At 35.3% G+C, this 23,500-nt stretch overlaps 3 protein-coding genes across 3 annotated transcripts; 2 read left to right on the top strand and 1 right to left on the bottom strand.

Moving 5' to 3' along the window:
• Positions 1-2: 2 nt before the first annotated feature.
• LOC149741316 (uncharacterized) lies at positions 3-1,516 on the top strand. Its single transcript, XM_089873687.1, has one exon. The coding sequence runs from the start codon at positions 382-384 to the stop codon at positions 1,102-1,104; it is 723 nt and encodes a 240-aa protein (XP_089729813.1). The 5' UTR covers positions 3-381; the 3' UTR covers positions 1,105-1,516.
• LOC149741315 (meiotic recombination protein SPO11-like) lies at positions 1,493-18,399 on the top strand. The gene is made up of 12 exons (XM_089873527.1): positions 1,493-1,634; positions 2,118-2,204; positions 2,875-2,990; positions 3,289-3,380; positions 3,575-3,745; positions 4,315-4,461; positions 4,692-4,791; positions 5,118-5,155; positions 5,562-5,638; positions 6,106-6,217; positions 6,484-6,617; positions 18,118-18,399. Exons 1-11 carry the CDS (start codon positions 1,537-1,539, stop codon positions 6,601-6,603), a joined length of 1,158 nt encoding a protein of 385 aa, XP_089729653.1. The 5' UTR covers positions 1,493-1,536; the 3' UTR covers positions 6,604-6,617; positions 18,118-18,399.
• On the bottom strand, positions 7,572-23,335 carry LOC149741314 (dual oxidase 1-like). Its single transcript, XM_089873436.1, has 35 exons — positions 23,194-23,335; positions 22,667-22,747; positions 21,987-22,148; positions 21,336-21,505; positions 20,395-20,608; positions 20,048-20,172; positions 19,616-19,718; positions 18,706-18,902; positions 18,121-18,217; positions 17,579-17,742; positions 17,144-17,322; positions 16,650-16,765; positions 16,385-16,522; positions 16,142-16,291; positions 15,675-15,796; positions 15,469-15,572; positions 15,130-15,286; positions 14,767-14,856; positions 14,191-14,326; positions 13,778-13,871; positions 13,193-13,374; positions 12,878-12,971; positions 12,721-12,783; positions 12,188-12,357; positions 11,746-11,976; positions 11,439-11,538; positions 11,036-11,196; positions 10,442-10,612; positions 10,083-10,213; positions 9,706-9,804; positions 9,356-9,520; positions 8,767-8,922; positions 8,432-8,560; positions 8,010-8,164; positions 7,572-7,746 (listed from the first exon to the last, which is right to left on the bottom strand). Exons 1-34 carry the CDS (start codon positions 23,246-23,248, stop codon positions 8,042-8,044), a joined length of 4,629 nt encoding a protein of 1,542 aa, XP_089729562.1. The 5' UTR covers positions 23,249-23,335; the 3' UTR covers positions 7,572-7,746; positions 8,010-8,041.
• Between the last annotated feature and the right edge of the window lie 165 nt (positions 23,336-23,500).

Here is a 23,500-nt window from a genome sequence, read left to right as displayed (position 1 = left end):
ATAGATTCAGTTCTCGAAAGAGGGGGTTTTACCGTTTTTTTTAGTGCAGCTTTTCGCATGTATTGTGGTTAGTGGTTATACAGAGTTCGTATGCAAACAAAAGTATACCAGCATGTAAGGTGTAGCAGTTGTATTTCATTACAGGCAATTAAAATAAGAAATCGTCAGAGCTGTTAGTCCTAAATCTTTTTTTTATGAGTTATGCGCTAGTGTAAATTGATACGTAATATAGCGGATAGCATACTGTATTTGAATATTTAATTTTTATATCATACTCTAACGATATTGTGTCAGTGTGTATACAAAACTTTTCCAGATTATCAAGCAGCAAGAATTCAATTTAGCCACTGCAAGGAAATTCCTGCCTTTTAATTTAATAATATGTCGAGTGCTTTTGTCCCTCAGGCCGTTCGAAATCCAAAATCAGCTGTCACTCAAGAAACTATCCAGAAGATGCTTGATGAAAACAGCAGATTAATTCAATGCATAGTTGATGAACAACAAAATGGAAGAATGCAAGACTGTTCTCGCTACCAACAAATTCTGCATCGAAATCTTGTGTGGCTTGCTACTGTGGCAGATTCAAACCAATCTAACGGTCAAAACATGATGGCTGGTACATCGCCTTCTCCCCATATGGTTAACAAAGACATGAACCAAATAAACATGCAGCAAACCAGCACTGCGGCTGTTTCCTCACAGCAAGCACCGTATGTACAGAACACAGCCTCGCATACAAATCCAACTCACACATCAAGTGAAAACGTCCAAACTTCTGTAAATGCTTCTCAGCAAGTACCAGTTCAAGCACAGCACATGGAAAACCAGCAGTTTCAGCAGCAACAGCAGCAATCAACCATAAACCAAAACATCAACCAACAGCCTGCACCTGTAGTGACCCACCCAAGAGTACAGGTTCCACAGGTCCACTACCCAGGCACCAAACAGCCAGCAGTATCCTACCCTTCCCAACCCCAACCCATGTACAGCAACTACCAAACCCAGCCTGGTTATGGTCAACACACCCAGCAGCACACTACATACCAGCAACAACCTCAGCAACAATCATATCCACAAGGCCAGTACCCTTACCCTGAACAGTAAATCTCATACCAACAATGTTGTATGAGTAGGTACTTTACAGCTGTACCTATTGGTGTGTTAAATTTTTAAGTGGTGGAAAGAAAGTTTCAGATTTCCAACAGACTGAACATAATGCTAAAACTAGCCATAAAAACTGGTGTCGATTTAAAACAAATGATGAAAAGACCTACACTTGAGTCATTTAATTATACTTTACAATATAGACTGTTTGATGCAAAATTCTGTTCAATAGCCTAACTTATTTTGCGTAACACAGTAAATATGTACATTGCCAGTATAGATAGGCTAACTATGTTATCAATTTAATACAGCCCTTGTGTCGTCATATGCATCACCTACAACTTAAGTATTTGATATTTTGAGTTGACCAATCTGTTTTGTTGATTACATGAATACATGTAAAGAGTTAAAATTTGTTGCTGAATTTTTATAATGAATACATTTCCTAAAACATTTTGGGACAAACTTGACGATTTAGCACAAAATGATGTTGAAACTTACAGCAAGTTTGAGCAACCAGATATACCAAGGTACATAGCTGTCAATTCTTGTTGTTATTTTTTTAATGAAATCCGTGGTAATTATGTTATAAAATACTTTAAATATAATACAGTTATACCGGCAGGCGCCATATATAGGGAACCTTATTAATTAATTTGGTGACTGAATAAAAGGTATGTTTTGTTTGATTATAAAGACACCCAACAGCACGGTGAAAGCTGGGTTTAGTCTAAACTGTGGTTCCTAAACTTTTGAGGTCACCCCTGGGTCCTGTTTAAATTAAAGCTATGACGGTGACATGTCACCCCAAACAAGCTGACAGGCTGTGCCAAAGTACATACAGCCTATAAGTTAACTAGAAAACTGATAAATCAGACGTCCCCATTTCGTCACAATAGTAGCAGCGACGAGTCTTGAACCCTTTACCTCTAGATTTAAAGTAGGTGGGCATATCACTTTGCTGCGGAGGGCTTCTAGGCTAAGTTAAATGCTGAGAATTTCTAATATTACAGAGATGAAATTTTAAGTCGTATTGAAGATGAAGTTGTGGACTTGGTTCATCAGATTTCCAATGGAGATTCACCATGGTTGCAGTTCAGGTAATTGATTAAATCATTAAATGAAACCTGCTTTATTCTCTTGTGGCCAGAAAATATGAATGAATGTATGAATGTAACTTACTTTATCCTCGCGTGGCCGGAAAACGACAGTCGTGATCACACTGGTTTAACACCTCGTGCCAGCTTACGAGTTACCATGTATGTTACTTTGTGGGTGATTATTTTTTGGGGATTTTTTTAATTTTTTTTTATGTATGGCTGATAATTTAGACAACCCATTAGTGACCACTGGGTTGGAGCAATCGCCGTTAAGTGTCTTGCCCTAGGACACATACGCCCACAATGGTAGCAGCCACGAGCCTTGAACCCATTACCTCTGGGCTACAGGCAGGCGCGCTAACCACTATACCACGGCGCCGGTGTGAGCTCCAATCTTTGTTGTATTTGAACCAGATTGGCCCCGCAATGTTATAACATGGTTGTTTTGTTTTATACACCCTGTGTCAGCTTAAAACTCACCAGATATGTAACTTTGTGGGTAATTTTATTCAAGCTAACATGGTAAAGTTAGTGGATGCTGGGGTAATGGGCTAATTCTAAGATCAAATGTTGTGTGAAGAGGCAAAACTTCAACTATGTAGATTAGAACATAACAAAGATAGAAGAGGATATTCGCCACTATTTTAAACCGATAATTGTATCTTTTCAGAAATCGTAGCAGTTGGAAAAATGCGATGTATCTTCCAAACGTGGGATTGAAATTGATAGAAGATCCAAACCTTACAACCATTTCATTTGGAAACGAGGGATCTGTCAACAAATTTGGTAATTTGAGACATGCAGTATGTTTTATACTCTTTTTTACTGACGCACAAGACAAGAGGCCGCCTTGAATGAGTGCCCCCATGTTCTTTGGCAAGCGTCAAAACATATGTATTACTCCAATTTCTTCAACCCAGTTCTTTAAAGTGCATCTCTTATTGGTAGTCTAAATTGTCAACCATAAACCTCCACAAAGTTAGAAATGTGGTAAATATAATGCATGATTTCAATTTTTGCATTAAATAAAATATTAAAACCAACAATTTTAAACGCATAAAATACAATCTTTTTATTCATTTAGGTTTGACTGTCAAGCTTCTATCAATGATATATAAGCTTATTCAATCAGGACAAGTAGCTACAAAGAGAGATTTATATTATGAAGAGCCGAATGTAATTTTTTCTTTTAGATGTTAATCATATGTTTATTTTATACTATTCTTTACATTATCAGATAAGAAAATGACATTTTCCACCAAAAAGTTTCTCTTTCTCCCAAATTTTCTGCTAATTTTTTTCTTTCTTTTTTTTTCTTTCCTTTTTCTTTCTTTCAACTAATTATCAATTGAAATTATTTTTTTTCACAGTTATTCAGCAGTCAGTCCATTGTAGACCACATAGTAGATGATATATCCTGCATGATATGTGTTCCACGTAGGTGGTTAAACGTGGTTGCTACATCTAAAGGATTAGTCGCTGGTGACCTTCAGTTTGTGGACCCTGATGGTCAAACTGTTGACTGTTCACTAAACCAGTCTGTACGTAATGTATATAAGATAATATAAATATATATAAGATTTACGAGCATCAAATGCGTCAAACTTATTAAAATGCGGGGAAGCAGGAATTCCTCCAACCCAGAGGTAATGGATTCAAGGCTTGTTGCTGCTATCATTGTGCGCATATGTCTCCTAGACATACTATTTCATGAAACAAATCAAATTTATTGGTTGTAATGTTCACTGATTAATGCATTGTAGAAAATTCTAGGAGCTGCCTACCCTGCCACCCTAGGTTTTGCACCTAGCCACCTATGATGTGTATACTTAGCACAGTAGTTAAATCCATTTATTTATAACCAGAGCTTCATACTGCTACCATTGCGCATGTGTCTTTGAGCAAGAGACTTAATTTAATCAAGAGGTTACTCATGGCCCATGGGTTGTCCAAACTGTCAGCCATACACAAAATAATAGAAAATCCACTTTTGAAACCAAACGCCCTAATACCAAGCCAGTTAAATTATTAGGTACATTTGTTCAATAATACATATCTTACAAATTTAGTCTTTAACAGATCTTTTTATTTAATTTCGTTTTTTTTACAGGGTTTAGTAGTTCCTGTGTTAGTGGACAATGTTTCAAACATAAAAACACAACATGCCAAGTTTGTGTTGGTCATTGAAAAAGATGCAACATTCCAAAGATTGCTTGACCAAGGTTTTACGACCAACATGCCTTGCATACTTGTAACAGTAAGTATTAGAAAACTACTAAACTAGGGCAATATTTTTTTGTCCTAAAGCACAACCAATGCCTAAGCAGTAGAAACAATTTTTATTTGTCTGAAAATTTGCATTTTTCTAATGAATTTGAGTGCCCTGTGCAGTAAGCCTTGGATCTTGATATAAAAATGTCTGAGATAAAAGTTGTTTGCTTATAAACGTTTTATTTTAGCAGTTTTGAAATAACTTGATATTCCTAGGGTAAAGGTGTGCCCGATGTGAACACCCGGATTCTCATACGAAAAATATGGAACGAACTCGAAATTCCTGTGTTTGGTCTTATGGATGCAGACCCACATGGTAATTTTTCGTATTTTATTTTTAATGAAAATAATCTGATAAATAACCGGATTTCGTAAATTATCTTTTTTACTGTAAAAAAAACAAAAATATGGGTAGCGTCAAAATTCACTTTTGGTTGTTTAAGCCACTGAAAAACTATATTTTATTGCAATAAATTCATGAGTCTTTACTAAGACTTTAACAAAATATCACAGTGAGTTTTAAAGTCAACCAATTTTTGGTTGGTATCGCATAAAATACTCATAGCCATTCACTAGTACTGTACAAATGTATTGAGAGATTGCATTCCATAGCTGTTCAACGATGAGTTTTTTCCTCCCCAGGTATTGAGATTATGTGCGTTTATAGATTTGGATCCCTGGTAAGCTAGAATTAATTTAAGCTTAGTAAGTTATAGCACAAGTTTGGTGGGATAGTTTAAATATTAGTTATTTGTACAGTGGTAGCCTTAAAATGATAATATATAGCCCCAGGAAAGTATTTTATAACCCATGTTATAATTATAACACATGTTTTCTTACGCACCAAATGTATTGTTTTTTTCTCATTTTCGTACCTGTCAAGCTATCATGCTCCTATAGTAGGTAGTACACTCATGCTTCTGAAGTGTGGTAGTTAGATGTTTGAAACCATATTATACCCTTTACAAGTTTCAAAAGAAGTCAGATCATTCAATGAGTATATTGTAGTGTAAAAAAGTAAAAAAAAGTAAAAAATGTTTTAATTTTTTCTTTACTTTGTAAACGGATACAGTTTTACATTGCTAGTCACAAAGTCATGATGTACATAGCTTAGCATTGCCTTTTATGAAGTGGATTGGTGTATTTCCTTCAGATATTACAAGGTAAGGTGTTTAGAACAGATCAGGCTTGTACAGGTATAATTTTTTATCTGTTTTAAGCTGATTATAATAACCTTATTTATCTCTGCCATTACGGTAGCAAAGATATAGAAATATTTTAAACAAAAACGCAGGATATAGCGACAAAACAGCAGTTGTTAAAACATACTTACAGACTACAGTTATAAACATAATTACATTTAATTAGAAGAAAATAAGCGTGGTAGCTACATTATGCATTCCCTTAAAGAAATTATTTTATTAACATTCGCTCTTATGATGAATTGGGGCTTAAGCAATAGTATGTACCAGTTTAGAAATTTGTCTGTTCTAAAATTAAACATTTTAATATCGTAAAATGCAATGGGTCAAATCTGGTCTAAATCCCAGGTCCTTGACAAAGTTCTACCGCACAATAAATAAAATTGTCAAATACAGTCACATAGATTAACATGTTTCTGCTTATGCAGGTTAAGACTACCTGATGATGTGACTTTACCTTTATCTGATAAAGATAAATCTAAATGCCGGGACATTCTTGCAAGACCATACATTGAATACCATGCTAGATTAGCCGAGGAGGTAATTTATTATTAATGTTGCAACTTTGGGTTCAAGGCTCGTCACTGCTACCATTTTAGGCTTATGTGTCCTTGGGTAAGACACTTCATGGCAATTGCCCCAAATTATCACTCATACTCCTAAAAAACCAAAAAAAAACTAATTAGTTAGAAAGTAACATAAATGGTAACTCTTAAGCTGACACAAGGAACACCCAGGTTATAACGACTGTCCTTTTTGGCCACACAAGGTTAAAGCAAGTTACATTCATTTATAAACATTTTCAGCTACACAATATGCTGCGTTGCGATCGCAAAGCAGAGATCCAGGCTTTGATGAGATTTTCTCCTAACTACCTTGCACAAGTATTTATACCTTCCAAGATCAAAAATGGAAACTGGATATAAAAGTGAATTCCAAGGTACTAATATCATATAATGTGTAAATAATCTATAAGCTTGGGTGTTTCTATAATCTTTGTGCAGAATTTTGATCATAGAATATTTCTTTTACCGTCCGTAAAAAGTTATTCTTCTGTTGTGTTAGGATTTTTATGCAGCTAATATGCCTTGAACTAAGTGGGTCTGACCCAAAATAATTTTAAACAAAAACTTTACGTGTGAAAGAAAAAATAATGTCTATATCCGCATTAAAATGATAAATCTAAGCGTATGAAATCAGCACTTTTGGGGTGGTGTTTCAACAAAAATGTAAAGCATGGTGCAATAGCCAATAAAATCAATTAGTCTTTATCTTTAGCCTCTTATACATCAATACAATATGGAGTAGTGTTGGAATCAGTAGACAGTAGCACAAAAATTCTCCAACAAATATTAACCCACTAAGTAACATAAGTAACTCGTAAGCTGGCACATGGTGTATCAAAACCCATGTAAACGGTAGAAAAAGTTACATTACATTCACATTGAGTAATGTTCCAACAACCTGCTGCTGATGCTATGCGTATAATTCCAACAAAACTTTCTTATTATAGCTTTTTTTGTATCGCGTATAGGGATGCACCCAAATGAAACCCAAATCTGTTACTTGGTAGAGTATAAACGTATTTACGTCATTCTATTCGAACCCTGTCGAGTAGTTAGTTACCCATGCTTTCACTCGCATTTTGACTCATGTGTTTTGTTTACTATCAAATGGAAAGAGAAAATGGAATGAAAGGGTATCCCATCTTTCCCCACTATACTGTAGTGTTGTCTGTTATACCATTGTACTTAGACTCAACCTGGATAACTTTCTGTGTTACTCACATTCACATTCGCTGAATCGAGATATCGAGATTATTTTAATTTTGCCACATCGCATCTTAACTTGTAGAAAGACATATCCAATACACTTGTTAAAGAACTCAGCTCAGTTAAACTAATATTGTGTATATTTAGTAAAGCAAAGCAAACTGCAATATTGTACAAGATACAGATACTACAGAACTACATAGCACTTAATGCACAATCTATCAAATCTCAATGCTTATTGATACTGCAACAATAGCTGCAAATATTTGAAGAGATATCTTCATAAAGATTTCGAATCTGTAAAACAGTGCACGTTTAAATCATCTTATACAGTGTATAGCAAACATACTGTTGGGTAAGATGGGACAACTTTAGGACATATAACAGCAAAATATCCTGATCGTGTTTTAAACAATTAACAACGATCTATGGGAGTCGTGAGGTAATGTGTATAATTCTTAATGAGATAAATGGGACGAGAGTATAGAATAAAAAAGGGTTCCATCCCCCCCTCCCTACTATATATCCACTTGCTTTTTCATGTTGTTGATGGTACCTACCTTCGTCTGGAATTCTGTGACTTTAAAAGTGTTCAGAAGTTTTCATAAAAATGGTTAAATCTTGCTTTGTTTAGTTTGTTTAGGTTTCTACATGCGTCTTCTACACCATTGGTTAACCCAGGTGGTCCGCAACTAAAAACACCTAATGTTCGCACCTAAAATGTATAATTGTATTATCTCACTGTGGCAGGGCAACTCTGCAGATTATAACATGGATTCCTTTAGGCACCATGCATCAGTGTATAATAAACCATTAGGGATAATGGTATTGGGCAATATCATACCTAAATTACGGTTTCCCAGACCGGCTTAACGATAGAACCTCTTTCGCTAAGTTGTTTAATTACCCAATGCTTTTTGTTTTGATTTTGTGGTCAGATGCGAACACAGTACTTTAAAACAGTGTAAACACTGCTACCCACCTCTTTATGCTTTGTTTGTAATGAATCCAAGAAAGCTTCAAATTGTGGTCTTCCGAAGTGTGTGATTGCTTTCAGTCCAGTAAACATACTTTTGTTGGCAACTTTCTGGAAGTATCTCTCACAGATGTACTGAAATAAAAATGTTTTACAATTGCACATTCATTTAGCTTTTCATAATTTATTAAAAATTCCATGACTTTTAAACCATTCATGCTTGCTGCCCAAACGCTTCAGCACAGGACTTTATTGCATAATCAACAAAAGCAATATATATATAAAAGTGCCAAAATGATCATTCAGCATCTGCACAGTCTTTTATATTGTTTTAAACTTACCAACATGGTTGTTCTAAGGTCGTATTTATTGGCAAATTGTGTAATGTAGATGTGCGTTGATACGAGGTCCCCTCCTGCTGTCTCTTCTAACTCGCGAATGATATCAGTAAGCCATTCAAAATGTCTTTGTGTGCGTGTTACCCAGATGAAGTAAATCTAAAAGTTTTTGAATCAGAATTTAAAATAATAAAGTTGGAGGGTTATGGGTTTTCTGTTGAGGATTTTACAAAATAAATCTGATTTTGAAAACAACATTATGAAATGCTATACGGTAATTAGTTGGTTTTCTCACAAAAAAACAAGTCTGCACAATTTGTATAAAAAAAACACATTAAGCCTTGCATATTCTGCAACACAGAACTACAAGAATGGCACGCCTAAACTTTATGAATCAATGGCAACTCCAACAATTTTGTTGTTCAATTTTTTAGACAAATTCATTTTCAGCAACTAACATTAATTTAACAGACTTTGTAACAGAGTTTTTGTGGATAATATATAAGTCCCAAACACTACACTGGATTTTGTGGACTATAACACCATACCACTAATGAATGCAGCAAAATACAATGTATTCCTAAAAAAACACCTTTTTGCATGGAATGTGACTTCCTTTCTTTGTTGAAGTCCGATTGACAATATCTTTCAATATGGAAGCAAAAGGAGTTACACCGATACCAGCTCCAACCAGTACAGATACTTCATATTTATACCAATCCTGGTGGCCCTCTCCAAATGGTCCATCAAGATATAACTAAAAAACATTTTAAATTATTGGACAATAATTGAAATTATTCTATTCTACATGGGCGAGGTCCTGCAGTGTAGCACACAATGATGCCTGAGATTCTAACCAGAGCTAGCCCAACACTTGCGGTGCTACGGCATAGACTTCACTAGATATTAAAGCAAGCCACTTCTTAGGAAGTAAACACTCACATTTGGAAGTTTTCCTTGGTGTTCAACGGCAGTTTGATACAGATTTCTCAAGTTACTTGTCCATGGTCCCACAGATCGTATATGAAGAGACAGGTATCTCTAAAGTTGATAATTTGATGGTAAACTATTTAAACAGTATAATTACAAAAAATTTAATGCATTTCGAGAAACAAACATGCTGAAAAATCTTTGTTCAGTGCCTTATGTCAGCAATGTTCCTCTAGTATTACAGGGGTTTTTTGAACTGAAAAACAATTGATCTAGCATTACTGAAAGGACTTTTAAAACTGGTACAGAGTAATGCTGCGACTTATATAAAACTAGCTGTTCCACCAGTGCAATTTTATCCAGAGCTGAAATGCAGTTTTTAATCTTACCTCATGTGGAGCAGAAGTAAGTGTAAATGGATGATATTCATTTGTTCCTAAAGACAAAGATGCAATCCGAACCCATTGACCTGATTGGTAATCAAATGCCACTGGACGCTTGAATACCAAGTTCAGAACACCTAAAAATAAATGTATTATAGCTTTTTGGCTAAATCTGAAATATCTTAAGAAGTGAAGGAGCTTTTTCTGCCTGACTTAAAAAGTCAGGGTACTTTTAGATTTTGAATAATAAAACAGTATGTGACATGGCTCATTTAACCTACTTTTTCCACATTTGTTTGCCGTTTTTTGTCACCAAAAATGCAAAAGCAGAACAAATGTTTCAATGGATAGTTTGCAAGTTTTACCTGATGGTAAAGCCTCAGCTTTGATGACTGTGATTTGAACCTTTGATCTGCTGATGGTGATCATCTTGTCAATAAGGAAAATCACAACAGGAACAACGAGGTAGAAATGGAAGACTGGAGCTTGGACAATCCCGAGACTTCCATGAAGTATGGTAAGGATGTAGAGCACCGCTGTGGAAGGAATAGTTGTGGATGAGGTTTAGTGTTTCTCAAACTTTTATGGGTTTCTTATCCTTTTTGGGAGTTTTTTTAACCCATTACTTGTGGCTCATCCTTTTAGAGACACTTTGTGACTTGGCACATCACCTTTTTTCATTAATGAAATGGTCTAGATTTGTTTTAATATATATTTTTTTCAATAGTTTTACACAAACAAGAGCTGTGGTCTGTTCATTTATACACAAAAAGCATGTAATGGTTGTATGGATTAATTGTAATGACATCAAACTATTACAACAGATATTTGTGGTAATTCTTTCCTAGATGAAAATACAACCAACCAATTCCTAAAAAAGTCAGATCTGAATTGACAGAAAAATCAAATGGTTTATATTATCATCAATTCTATGTCGATTTTTAGCATTTGAAACTTACTGTATAAATGGTGGGTTATCCAGAATGCACGAAAGCAAAATCTCCTTGAATACTGCATCGCAAATACGTAAATAATAGAGATGGTTAGAAGCAAAAGAACTCCTGTTAAACCAGTGATTGTTTCAAAGAACCACCATGTTAAAGATTTTGGTAAATCAGATCTGTGGAAATGAAAGTTGTGTTTGTGAGAATATGAGAATATTGGTACAGCTAATGCTGTTTTCATGGTAATGCTTTCTTGCTAAAGAAATTAGCATTAGTTTTTTGAAACTTTCCGAGGGATTTTTGATTTTTTTAATGAATGAACAGATCCATAAATTAAGCAAAAAAAGTTGGTTCATCTGCTAATGCAGAAGGGACTTGTGTATGTGGTTTAATATTTAAAGTTTTTGATTTCTCTTACCCATCATCTACAAATATCTTTGGAAAGAGGCACGCAAGCACTGGCAGTGGGTGAACACAGAAGTGGTAAAAGTTGGATGCATGACCAAGAACATGAAAAACTATGGAAAAAAAGAAAAGTCATATTTTTTTGTATCAGCAGGCAAACTAGAGTTATCCGAACAAACTTTTTTTTGTTAAAATATTATTGTCTAAAACTTTGCGCAATATGAAATAAGAACTGTTTTGGATTTTTTTCTTAATATTTTATATTTGATTACCAAAACGGTAATTCTAAATTACATTTACAAGGCAACTTTCTATCTTACTTGTCTCCACAAGTGCCACATATGCAATCTGCTTATGGAAGGCAACTGCTGAGTCAAATGGAATAAAGTTCTTTAGAAAAGTTTCACGACAAGTTGTGATCAGATTTCTTGACATTGTAAGCAGAATAAAACTGAAGTGGAAGCTAATAGCTGCTGCTGATGCTCTACTGATGATAATGCCCCATTCTGTTACTCTTCGGATGCCAATGTGTTCTGCTCCAAAAGCGTAAACTGAAAATAAAGGGTACATAAATATATATATGTGGATTTTAGTACTTGGGATATATCTTTTTTGTCATATTTGCATTGGAATCCAAATAGAATATTTTTTATTGTTTTACAATTCTGTGGATGATCAATACTACTTGTTTAAACACTTGAATAGACATATGCTGCATTGAACTACTTGGTTGTAGAAATTAACACACACACCATTACTTACAGGTTGCCCGTTCCACTACTAGTGCAATAGTGATACCATAAAATATCACCATACAGAATATATGGCGTCGATAATTTTCTACATTTCTTTTCAAATATTTCCATGTTCGTGCAAACCATGTTTTCTCCTCATGCGAGACTGTTGCATCAGAAAACACTTTGCCATTGGACCTGAAAAACAAAAATTAGGGAGTACAAAATGTTATTATTTTCGGTATTATTTTCTTTATATTGTTGTTTAACCAAAAGAACAAAATTGTAAAACAAAATTACAAAATTTTAGACCGTAATATTTTTCCTAATATTGTTGTTCGGTATACAAATAACGTCATCCGAAAGGTGAACCTCTTAATAAGTTGAAAAAAGTTGGTTGTTGTCTTTTATAATATAAGGTTATAAAATAATGAAAAGAAAATATGATTTGATCAGGCAATACATTATTCGTGGTTGCAATACATTATTCGTGGTTAGGTTAAGTACAAGGTGCATAATACGGCATTAGATTTCACTTTATTTCATAGAAGCTTAACTTACTTTCCTTCCTTTGTATCAGAGTTGCTTGTTACTCGCTGTCTAATCTCAGTTCCATTGACCTCTCTGCATTAAAGAGTTGCATTAACTTAAAATCCAAGTTTGGAATATTCAAACACTCTTTAAAACTACTGTAAAAGTTCAATATGAAATTTCATACTCTGAAGAAGTTCCATATGTATCCTGTCTTCTTATCATTGGTGATGCATGGTGTGCTTGGTGATTCATTTTCTTTTTCAGTGATTTTGTAATTCCTGTAAATGTGTTACAGTTTATACTAATTTATAAACTTATCAATATTACGAAAATGCTCATTATGTTTGCTGGTAACAATTGTAGCCTTTTAAACGATTATCCAGTTAAAACTGTACCATTTTCTGATAAAATATTATCTTAGCTTTATCAACTCTTCTCTGATCACTCATTTTGTTCTGTTCACTCAACTCTCCTTGATCCTTGTATAAGTTGGACCTACCTGGCATTGAAAGTTCTGAACTTTCAAAAGCTTCTCTATGATCTTTTAAGAGGACATAAGTGAAATCCTCAAGTGTAAGTGAGTCCTTGTTCTCCCCAATTCCCGCCTCTTTAAATATGGTAGATACTGCTGCTGAAACTTCATCAGGACCAAGATTAGCACCAGCCATCTCCAAGAAGGATCTGGAATAAGATTCATATAACATGAATGTGTTATTGATATAACATGAGCTTTTAGACTTCAAGAATACTTATGCCTAGTGTTCAGTTTATGAAATTTGTAAGGTGATACCAGTGTCTATATATCTTGTGTCCTTTTTGCTACAGTTGTGTTTCAGGGCTTTTTATGTTTGCCAAAAATATCGTAAAACTTGGCATCTCATATTTACTATTAAGTTATAACAGAGTGAAATGTTTACATACAGAGACACATTGATTTCCTATTTATCTCTTGCTTCTTGTTAAGTTAACAATCAGTTCTCACTTTATTCAACTACCCAATTGTTGTCAAATACGAACAAGTGCATATGTACTAAATCTGTTTAATGCATGGTTTTATTTGGTTTAGGTTTATATGTTCACTCACTTGATCATGTTTCTTCCTTCCTCTCTGTTGATCTCTCCACTATGGTCAACATCATACATATCAAACAACATCTTCGCCTTCTGCTCTGGTGACCCTGAATTTATAAGTTACATTAAGTTTATCTTTAAAGTTTCACAAACAGTATTTGTTACATGTTAATGTTTTGAAACAATGAACTGGTTTAAAACGAATGAAATATTTGGTATGTTGCTGCCAATTTAGACAATATAACAGTGTCTTTAAAGTTAGGCCAAATTTCACACATTAAACATGTACAAACAGATGAATTGCAAATCCAAGAAACCCCATTGAAAATCCACGATATACCAGCTATTTTAGAAAATCACAAAATACGAAATGATCAAGTAAATGCGTCACCAGTTGTTTCTAAATACTTGTTACCCTCTCCGTACCATTCATAAGTAATATGATGAGATCAGCGAATTCTCTAAAAGAGAGGTATCCACTGTGGTCTGTATCTGCAAGTTGAAACATTTGAGTCACAAAGAGAGAGTCTGGTTTCATTCCCATCGTTTCAGCCAGCTCCATCTGTGTTGATATAAATTAATGTCACATATTTATTTTCAATTTGTAAAGCAACTTCATGGTATAAGTGGTCAATTTCTTGCATATACCAAGAATCAGAGGTAATAAGGCAATTCTAGCCTTCATCCCAGGACCCATGGCTTGCCAGCTGACGCACATGGAATAGAATACCAAGAACTTGACGCTTTAGTTTACAGTCCATTAGTATTTACTGGGTTGGAGCAATAACTTTATGTGTTTTGCCCAAGAATTCAACAACCTACAATTGTAGGATTTCGACCAGTGAACCTGGTATTCCCTAATTACCAGTCAAACACTTCACTCTTAACTTCACATGTTAAACAATTTGTACAATAGTTTGATAACATTACATAAAACATTATTTCATGCTGTACGATTATCAAGTTTTTGAAGTGTTCTTATAAATACAAGATGTTTTGTACCTGGGTTAGTTCACAATCGGCAACCTCCATTGTTTTATGTCTGTACTTGGCTTTCGAATTTTGTTCAACAGCATCATCGATGTTTAATGCCTGTAATAAAAAAAGTATATATGTAAAGTTTTAAAATCTTTAACAACTCAGTAAGTTTTGAAATAAAAGTAACCTGGTTCATATTATATGTGTGTTTTATACCAATTAAAACGGTTCCTTTTTTAATGCATTAATTTTGCACTATGGATTAAAAATGCAACATTTTGCAGACACCATAACATGGCTCATGAACCCATAGTATCTACAACCTGACCTTCCAAATCACCATGTTGTTCCATCACAGTTTTTAATTTTAACAAGTTGCCTACATACCTCGGCAAAAGTTTGTCTCAAAAATGTCTCCAGAAGAGCTTGTCTTGCTTCTTTTGTGACTGCTTCTTCCTTTAATGCGGATTCGTCCATCTCGAACACATCAACATTCACACCATTATGTTGCATGAACTCCTGTACATTCTTTATTGCTTCCACCCTGAAGCAAACATGATTCATTGAAAAAGTTTAGTAGTTTAAACCATCGTGGGTAACTGAACTTTATAAGGCATTCTTGGGTTTCTTAATCAGTGTTTAAAATCAAATTTCTGCAATTATTTGGAGGTATGAGAGTTTAAGTCCGTGCCTATACAAAGTTGTACTTTATTCCCATTTACTCACCTCTCTAGAGAGTCATTAAACCTTAACACCACATCGTATTCTTTTGGCACTCTTATTACAATTAAATCTTTCCTTTTGTTCCGAGACATAAACAGAAATGATTTCTGTAACAAGAATAAATGGATTTATTTTTAGCAGCTGTTTTAAATCACAATAAATATTTGAAATGTTGCTGTGCAAGGATAAAGCAAGCTACATTCATTCACCTTAAAATGAGAAAAGCAGATTTTCCGTAGCTCTCTCCCTGCACTGCTGAATAGCTTGATGCATGTACCTTCCAACATAACAACTACTCTTCTTGATTTATCCTGACCCTCAACCTCAAATGCTAAAAAACAAATCTTGAATATTAGTTATGTTGTTCAGTAGAGTGGGAAAAGAGAGGACAGCTTTTTATTCTATTTTCGAAGATCCTTCCAGAAATTATAAAACCGTATTCCCACGACTTTCGTAGACTGTGGTTAATTGTTCAGGATCAGAAAACACGATCAGGTTACAAATCGTTTCATTCGTAGATGGCACGTATATACTACATACCAATACCCACTTTGATATTTTATGTGTATACAAACGATTATTAAATCCCGTTCCCACTGTCGACTTCTTTACGTCCCCTCTATACAGCACCATCATAAATAAATATGCATTATATTCGCTAGTTAAGTAACAACACCTGAAAACACAGCTCCGTCTTCACTCTCTATCTCCGCCTCATTCTGAGAAGAGGACTTTCGTCGTGTGACCTTCTGTGTGGCTATCTTCTTAGCTTTTGCCAGATCGTATTGTCTCTTCCATGCAATCATACACATAACGAAGTAGGATACTGCATACGGAATTTAGCACGTTAACAGATTTAAACAAAAAATGCAGTTAAAGTTTGCTGGTGCCTTGTTAAACAATGTTAATTTACACTTACCAAATGGAAATAGAAGCAAAAGAACGACTATTCCTGCATATTTCCCCCAGTATCCATAAAAGAAATCAATTCCCGTGTTGGGTGTACAGGATTTGCTGAACATATCTTTTCTAACAGTTATAGACGCGCATCGAGACCCTGAGAAACGGTTAATAACGTATAAATACAAGTTTGGAATGGAAAGAGTTATGTAAAAAGTTGTAAAATGTTAGCGAATTTTATGGTTAAGTGTTAGTATAAAGAATTTTCATGTGATGTTACTTACCTGCAGTGTTAAAAACGTTCGGCTGAAACAAGCTTCTGTTAAAAGTTGTAGTGGCAACTATAATATCCCTCATTGTCGTTTGTCTTATTTCTTGCAATTCGCTTGCGTTGAAAAGTCTGAATCATAGGTTACGTTTTAAAATGCAACTTATAGAGTTTACGGGCTCAAGGCTCATTGCTGTTATCACTGTTGGCGCAGTGACTATGGGTTGTCAAAGTCGACAGCCGTACATATACTTGTACAAACTTTATTTTACTTTAGATTTATTTTATAGTGGGGTGGGAGAAGATGGGACACCTTTAGCACATAATTTTTAAATATCCTGATCGTGTTTTAAACAATTAAGAAAGCAACGGTCTATGGAAGCCGTGACCATACGGTTTAATATTTCTTTGAATGTTCTTTGTTTACTACCAAATAAGACGAGAAAATAGGATGAAAAGGCGTCCCATCTCCCCCCACCCTACTAAACGTTAAATTAAATATATCCTTACCCATTTTGAGCGTTTTCAAACCATAGTCTATCCCCGTCTCTCGTGCGTTGAAACTGCTCCAAAATAATCTTATAAAACAAAACGTTGCTTGCGTTACTTCGATCTTCCATCATTCCAGCCACATACAACTCCAGCTTGTTGGTATCGTTGTTATAAGCATTTCTTAGTCTCGCGATCACCTATGGAGTAGGATACGCTTAAATGTTAAGAGTTTTTTAGTTTGATAGTTTCTCTCAAAGGTTATGGTTTATTTTGTTAGAAAGATATAACAGTATTGTTTCCATTGTTATAGCATTGATTTTCTTGACGTTTTTTCGTGTTTTTTACCTTTACTAAACAAATACTATCTTAGTATACGCTCAATAGCATAAAGATATTAAAAAAATGTTTTGCAAGCTTTAGAAATTCCAATTTAAAAATAAGAGTACAGTTTACCTCGTTGGGTAAACTTGGGTTTAATTGTGAGAAGTCTGTTATTGGGGGAAGGTCGTAGGTTTTTCGAACTTCATTGTATCTTTGTAAACCGGCGTCTCTGCCCCTTTGTATTGTCATTGCTTCCAAATCCATTCGTGTGCGTTTAAGTGGACCGTACAAGAAACCTTAGATATAATACGACTTGAATTTAAATGGTGTTTTGTAACTTGTTTTATCCTTGCGTGACCAGAAAATGAAATTCGTTATAACACGAAGATTTTGTTTCATGCACCTCGTGCCAGCTTGCGAATTACCACGTATGTCACTTTGTGGGTAATTGTTTTACTGTATATGGCGGACAGTACAGACAACATTAATAACCACTCGGTTGGAGAAAACTGCTCGGTTGGAGAAAAACCTTTCTTTACCCAAGAACACGTTTGGAAATGACATTGAATATATTAATCAGTTAAATTAGACTTATTTCCCATGCATGCACTTGCTATGCATTGCATATAATTCATCTTATTGTTCACTAAACTATGTAACATTTGTAACAGAACCTGCCAGGTCGTCCACCACCACTGCGTCTTCTTCTTCGGCGTTCTGTGATGTCATACCAAGAACTATTCCCTCGATTCCCTGATCCAGCAATGCGTCCTGAAGAAATGTTGTTTTTTTCGTTATATGTTCTTGATGTTTTATATTATAAGCTGTACGCACAGCCTACTAGAAATTACTCCGTGCTGTAGTATCGGAAAGAGCAAGAAAGTTAACAAAATGTTACGTTATTCTATAGTTATGTTTTAGCATCTGCAAAGAAATAAACGCTTTAAACAAGACGTTTTTGAAATAACGTGTTTTATAGTAAGGTTTGGGAAGATGGGTTATCTTTTTATTTTATTTTCTCGTCCCACTTGGTAATAAACAAAGAAAATTCAAAGAATTATAAACCCGTACGCTCACGGCTCCCATAGACCCTTGCTATTTGTTTAAAACACTATCTAGTTATTTGGATATTGGGTGCTAAAGGTGTCCCGTCTTCCTCACCCTACTATATGTAGTAAAAGGTTTAATTCGAATGGATTTACCTCTTAAAGAAGACATTTGAATGCCATATCACAAGATCACAAGTCGAATATATTTACCTGTAACTGCCAATAAGTGTTGCAAAGTCGCAATGCAGGCTCCCCGGCAGAAGCCAAATAATCCTCTGATAATGGGTCGATAGGGCTGCAGTCAGGTTGTCGCAGCACCACCCCGCTTGGCACCAAACTGTGACCAAGTCGCATCGCGGCGATTGAGAATTCGACAGACACGCTAGGCAGCATGAATTTGTTGTATTCTGTTTTTCAAAGAATGTCTTAGTACAGTAGAGTAGGGTGAGAAAAAGTTGGAAATTTTTCATTTTATTTTCTCGTCGCGTTTGGTAGTTAACAAAGAACTCCCAAATAATTATAAAACCGTATTCTCACATAGACCATTGTTAGTTGTTTAAAACACGATCAGGACTATTGGTTATTTTGTGCTAAAGGTGTCTTAATGTCTCCCCCAACCTACTATATCTCAATTCCTTGTAAGCTGTTTAGGGTATACTGTTAAAATGCAGCGCTTAATGTTTTCTTAGAATAAAAAAGGTAAACTGTATTGCAACCAGCCTATCAATTTGATGCGCATAAAAGTTTAGTTATTTTTTCGCCAATAATGCGGTGTATTTTCGTAGAATAAAATAGGTAGTCGCGGCTTGCTGGCATCGTTTTGTTTGAACTGCATAATACTTTGAGCTATACGTCAATAGGTCGGTTTCGCGTTAATGAACAAACTATAAAGCTCTGCAATGATAGAATACTTATAGAGTAAGGGACACCTTTAGCACATAATATTTAAATATCTTGATCGTGTTTTAAGCAATTCATAACGATGTCTTAAAATTGTTTGAATGTTCTTTGTTTACTATTAAATGGGACGAGTAAAATGGAATAAAAATATGTCCCATTTTACCCCAACTTACTACATGTTTTAGATATTTTTTAATAATAATATATCTTAGTTGTTTACCCCGATATGGCGGTGGAGAAGTCCCTATGATTTCCGGCAACCATTCGTAGAAAGCGATGTTCTGATAAGTGGCAATCGTCCATTTTCTTGCTTTGTCGAAAATCTGAAATATAACTTGATTGGAAATGAGCTACTGAGTCCCATATTGCGTGGTTATGTTTTGAATAATTAAAAACGTCGTGTTAGAATGGCAGGCTTATTTAAATATGTTAGTTAATTCTGTTAATATTGTTTTTTTACTGTCAGATCCTTGAGAAAGGATATTTAAAATTTCTCATCCAAATCTAAAACTAAAAGATTGAAAACAGCGACAAAACGACAGTCGTTAAAACACGCCTTTAAAGCACATTGCTACTTAGAACTATATACAGTAGCTGACCATGTAAAAGTAAAAATTACTCTGTACCAACACGGCCGTGGTGATAATATTACCTGCTGGTCAGACCAGTCCGGGTTCTGGACTGCAATCTTTTCCGCTAAATGGTTGTGCCATCGAAACCAAATAATTTCAATCGTCATCAGAAATGGGTTTTCATTACCTCGGGGGTTACCGAAACCTGTATGTAGATAATTTTAAGCAACTCAACGTCGATGAGTATACACTTATGACAAGGGCGTCCTTGTCAAGTGTTGAAAGATTATGAAACCTGCATACTTTAAACTGCCTGGCGTCGGCCTATCGCTGATTAAGATATACCAGTTGCTTGTTTGCATAAAATGTGAATACCAAATTGGATCTGGAAATCCCGTCTGCTAAATTCCTCTATATCATCACTTACTAAGGAGTTCTTCAGGGTTTCGTGTCTTCGGTGGCCGTTTAAGGTCAATAGTCGGGTTGTATAATGGAATCTCGTTTCTATTAAACGATGGGTATCCCGGGTGACCGTCTTCTTCTTTTAAACGACCCCCCTCAAATGACCTCAAATGCTCCGACCACGAGTGGCTGTTGCCATATATCACGCTACCGTCAAGCCACGACGTCGCCTCGTTAACCTGTAAATGTTTTATGCTTTAACAAATTTGAACTCATTGGGGTAACAGTCGTTGCCAATTTAATATTATTTATTAACGATTTTCTTAATAGCTGACGAATTAGGTAGTTACTGCATTATTTTCAGCCGCAATAAATTAGGTTTAAAGTGCATTAGTTGTTCTTCGGTGCGCGGAATTTTTCTGTAGGTTCGATTTTGGCCCGGGTTCGAAAAAAAAACGGATTGACTAAGCATTTTTCTCAGTAGCACTGTGCCATATTTGGCATTATTTATTTTCTGAATATGCATGACAGCCCCGCAGAACCCATAATTAAAAAGCCACGTATAAATGGTGATATTAGTCAGTTTCTGATTGATCGGTAAATTTAACTTTTGCAGCTAATTGAACATTTATTTACGTTTTCCAGTTTGCGTTTTTTGATTGAAGCCCGTTTTGTGCCAATAATTAACACCCGCGCTTTAATTACAAATCAGCCAAAAAAATAAAATCGCAATAAATTTAAAATAGGTTGAAGTAAGATGGTCCATGTTTTCATTGCCTTTTATCACCCCGTTCGCCAGTAAAAAGTAATATTCACAGAACTATACAACACATTGCTGAAAATTATTAGGAAATATGGAATAGTATGTTCTATAACGGAATCTTCTTACCCCATCCTACTATAACAGCAGAATAACTTTATCTACAAATTAGCAAAAAGTTAAAATTGTTATTAACATAAACTAACCAGCATCCTCGGTGAATTAACAGACGACCCGCTACCCGTAATAAACTTCGATCTATACATGGGTAGTATGTGGTTGTTGCTTCCTTTGTTTTCCTCTATCTCAATGTTGATGTATTCACTCGGACAAGCGTTTCTTCTGCTGTCAATCATGTCATCGCCCACATGTTGACCTGCTCCGTAATTTGTTTTAACTCACATTTAGATAACTTGCTTTACCCTTGCGCGGCCGGAAACGACAGTCGTTATAACACGTGTATTTCGTTTTACACACCAGCTTAGGGGTTACCACGTATGTGTAACAATGTGGATGATTGTTTCTCTGTATATGGCTGACAATTTAGACAACCCATTAATAACCACGATGGTCAAAACTGTTTTCGTCAAAAATTAACATATAGCAAGCACGAATAACTTTGAATACGCGCACCCTTTTTTACACAGGGCTCACTGATATGATATAAACACGCCTTGCATAAATATGAAGTGATCTTAAAAGACGTCATAAGTTAACGGTGAGCATGGGTTACTCTGAATAAACGCACGCGTCTACCCACACACGCGGTGCTGACTTATATATCAACTAGACCGATTAATGGGGCATTATATGCTTCACGTGCGCGTAAGGTAATTTGTCTCAAACCATTCACCCACCGAAAAATGCTAGAAAAACTGATTTTCCGGTCACGGACGGAATCCCAGATTCGCCACGCATCAGCAAACGACTTAGGGTGTGTGGGTTTGGTAAGCCATCTTCTATTGGTTTGTTGATGCCGTTGGAATACCCGTTGGTTGAACGACGGATCATACGTTCGCCTGTAAACACGATCAAATAAATACGTCAAAATGTATACAGTAGGGTGAAGAAAGACATTTAGTCTAATATTGTCTAAATATCGTGATGGTGGTTAAAACAATTAATAAAGGTTTATGAACTTTTAAACTTTTAAAAGTTCTTTATTTACCACCAAATGGGACGAGAAAATAGGACGAAAAGGTGTCCCATCTTCCCCACCCCACCATATATGTACAGAAATAGTATTGTGAGTACGACAGGGATAGTAGGGCTTTCGGCCGGGTCTCACCGAAACGCATTTCGCAATATGGATAAATATAAGTCCAACAGGATAATGTTACGATACTTACCAAAAGTTTTTAAACAGATTGAAATTGGATTAATTGTTCTTTTTTCCGAAGTAACTTGTATACAGTTCAAAGCTCTATTTTTTTAAATTTAGCCATTGGAAAAGTCGTGGGTCATTAAAAAGGAAAGTTAAGCACGCCGTATATGTAGTGTATTTCTAAAGAAAGCGAGTATATATCTGTTCACGTACCTGGTGAACCCCATTGTGGGTGGTCAAGATTATTGTACCAGCCATCCATTCTGCGATTGCGGTTTAGTATATCGTTGAATCCTGTATGGTATAAGTGTTAAATAACATGCAATGCAAACCCTATGTACAACTGGTGTATTACCCGTATCATGCTAGTTATAACGTGGGTGTATTTTAATAGTAATGAATTAAGAGAATCGGGTAAGATATATGTTGATTTGTGTGCAGTATAAGGTGGGGTAAGATGGACCATGTTTTTTTTCTCTTTTTTGGCCCATTTGGTGGTAAACAAACTATATTTCCATAATTATATAAAGCATAAAATAGCTTTGGTAAATTTTAAAACACGTTCAGGGTGTGTGGGATTTATGAGCTAACGGTATTCCATCTTACTCCACAGTACTTTATATACTTATACTACCACTCGCAGTAACTAGTGCAGCGAGTAGCTCGCATGGTACACAGTATAATTCCCTCATCGATAAGTAAACACAAATCATATAAATGAAAATCCTGTAAAATTTTACCTTGTGATGACGGTAACGCTAAAACAATGAAAGCCACACACCATAATTGACGCATCACGTCTGCTTGGTGGTTTGTACGCTTAGTCAGTATTGTATATCCTACATTAATTAGTTATTCAACCTGAAAATGTGGTTTGTTAGTTAAAATTTATACAAAACATGGTGGTTTTAGTTTTGAAACGAAACGTTTGAAATAAAAATCTTTCATATTTATGAGCGGCCATGTTTGTATTGACATTAAAGAAGCATTAATAGTAAACTAAATCTATTATATGCCTATGTTTATAGCTTCGGTGCTTCACTGCGA

Source organism: Ciona robusta, chromosome 1 (assembly GCF_009617815.1).
Source record: "Ciona robusta chromosome 1, ASM961781v2".
Classification (NCBI taxonomy): domain Eukaryota; kingdom Metazoa; phylum Chordata; class Ascidiacea; order Phlebobranchia; family Cionidae; genus Ciona; species Ciona robusta.
Note: the sequence above shows the minus strand (reverse complement) of the source record. Positions and strands in the feature narration are given on the sequence as shown.

Bases quoted from the DNA above. Each gene is read 5' to 3' on its own strand.
- LOC149741316 (XM_089873687.1), top strand. From the start codon at position 382: ATGTCGAGTGCTTTTGTCCCTCAGGCCGTTCGAAATCCAAAATCAGCT.
- LOC149741315 (XM_089873527.1), top strand. From the start codon at position 1,537: ATGAATACATTTCCTAAAACATTTTGGGACAAACTTGACGATTTAGCA. The intron at 5,639-6,105 runs GTAAGGTGTTTA...CTGCTTATGCAG, and splicing joins TTTCCTTCAGATATTACAAG to GTTAAGACTACCTGATGATG. The intron at 6,218-6,483 runs GTAATTTATTAT...AAACATTTTCAG, and splicing joins ATGCTAGATTAGCCGAGGAG to CTACACAATATGCTGCGTTG.
- LOC149741314 (XM_089873436.1), bottom strand. From the start codon at position 23,248: ATGCGTCAATTATGGTGTGTGGCTTTCATTGTTTTAGCGTTACCGTCA. The intron at 16,292-16,384 runs GTAAGTGTAAAT...TTCCGTATGCAG, and splicing joins TTTGCTTCTATTTCCATTTG to TATCCTACTTCGTTATGTGT. The intron at 8,165-8,431 runs GTGGGTAGCAGT...TATACATTTTAG, and splicing joins TACAAACAAAGCATAAAGAG to GTGCGAACATTAGGTGTTTT.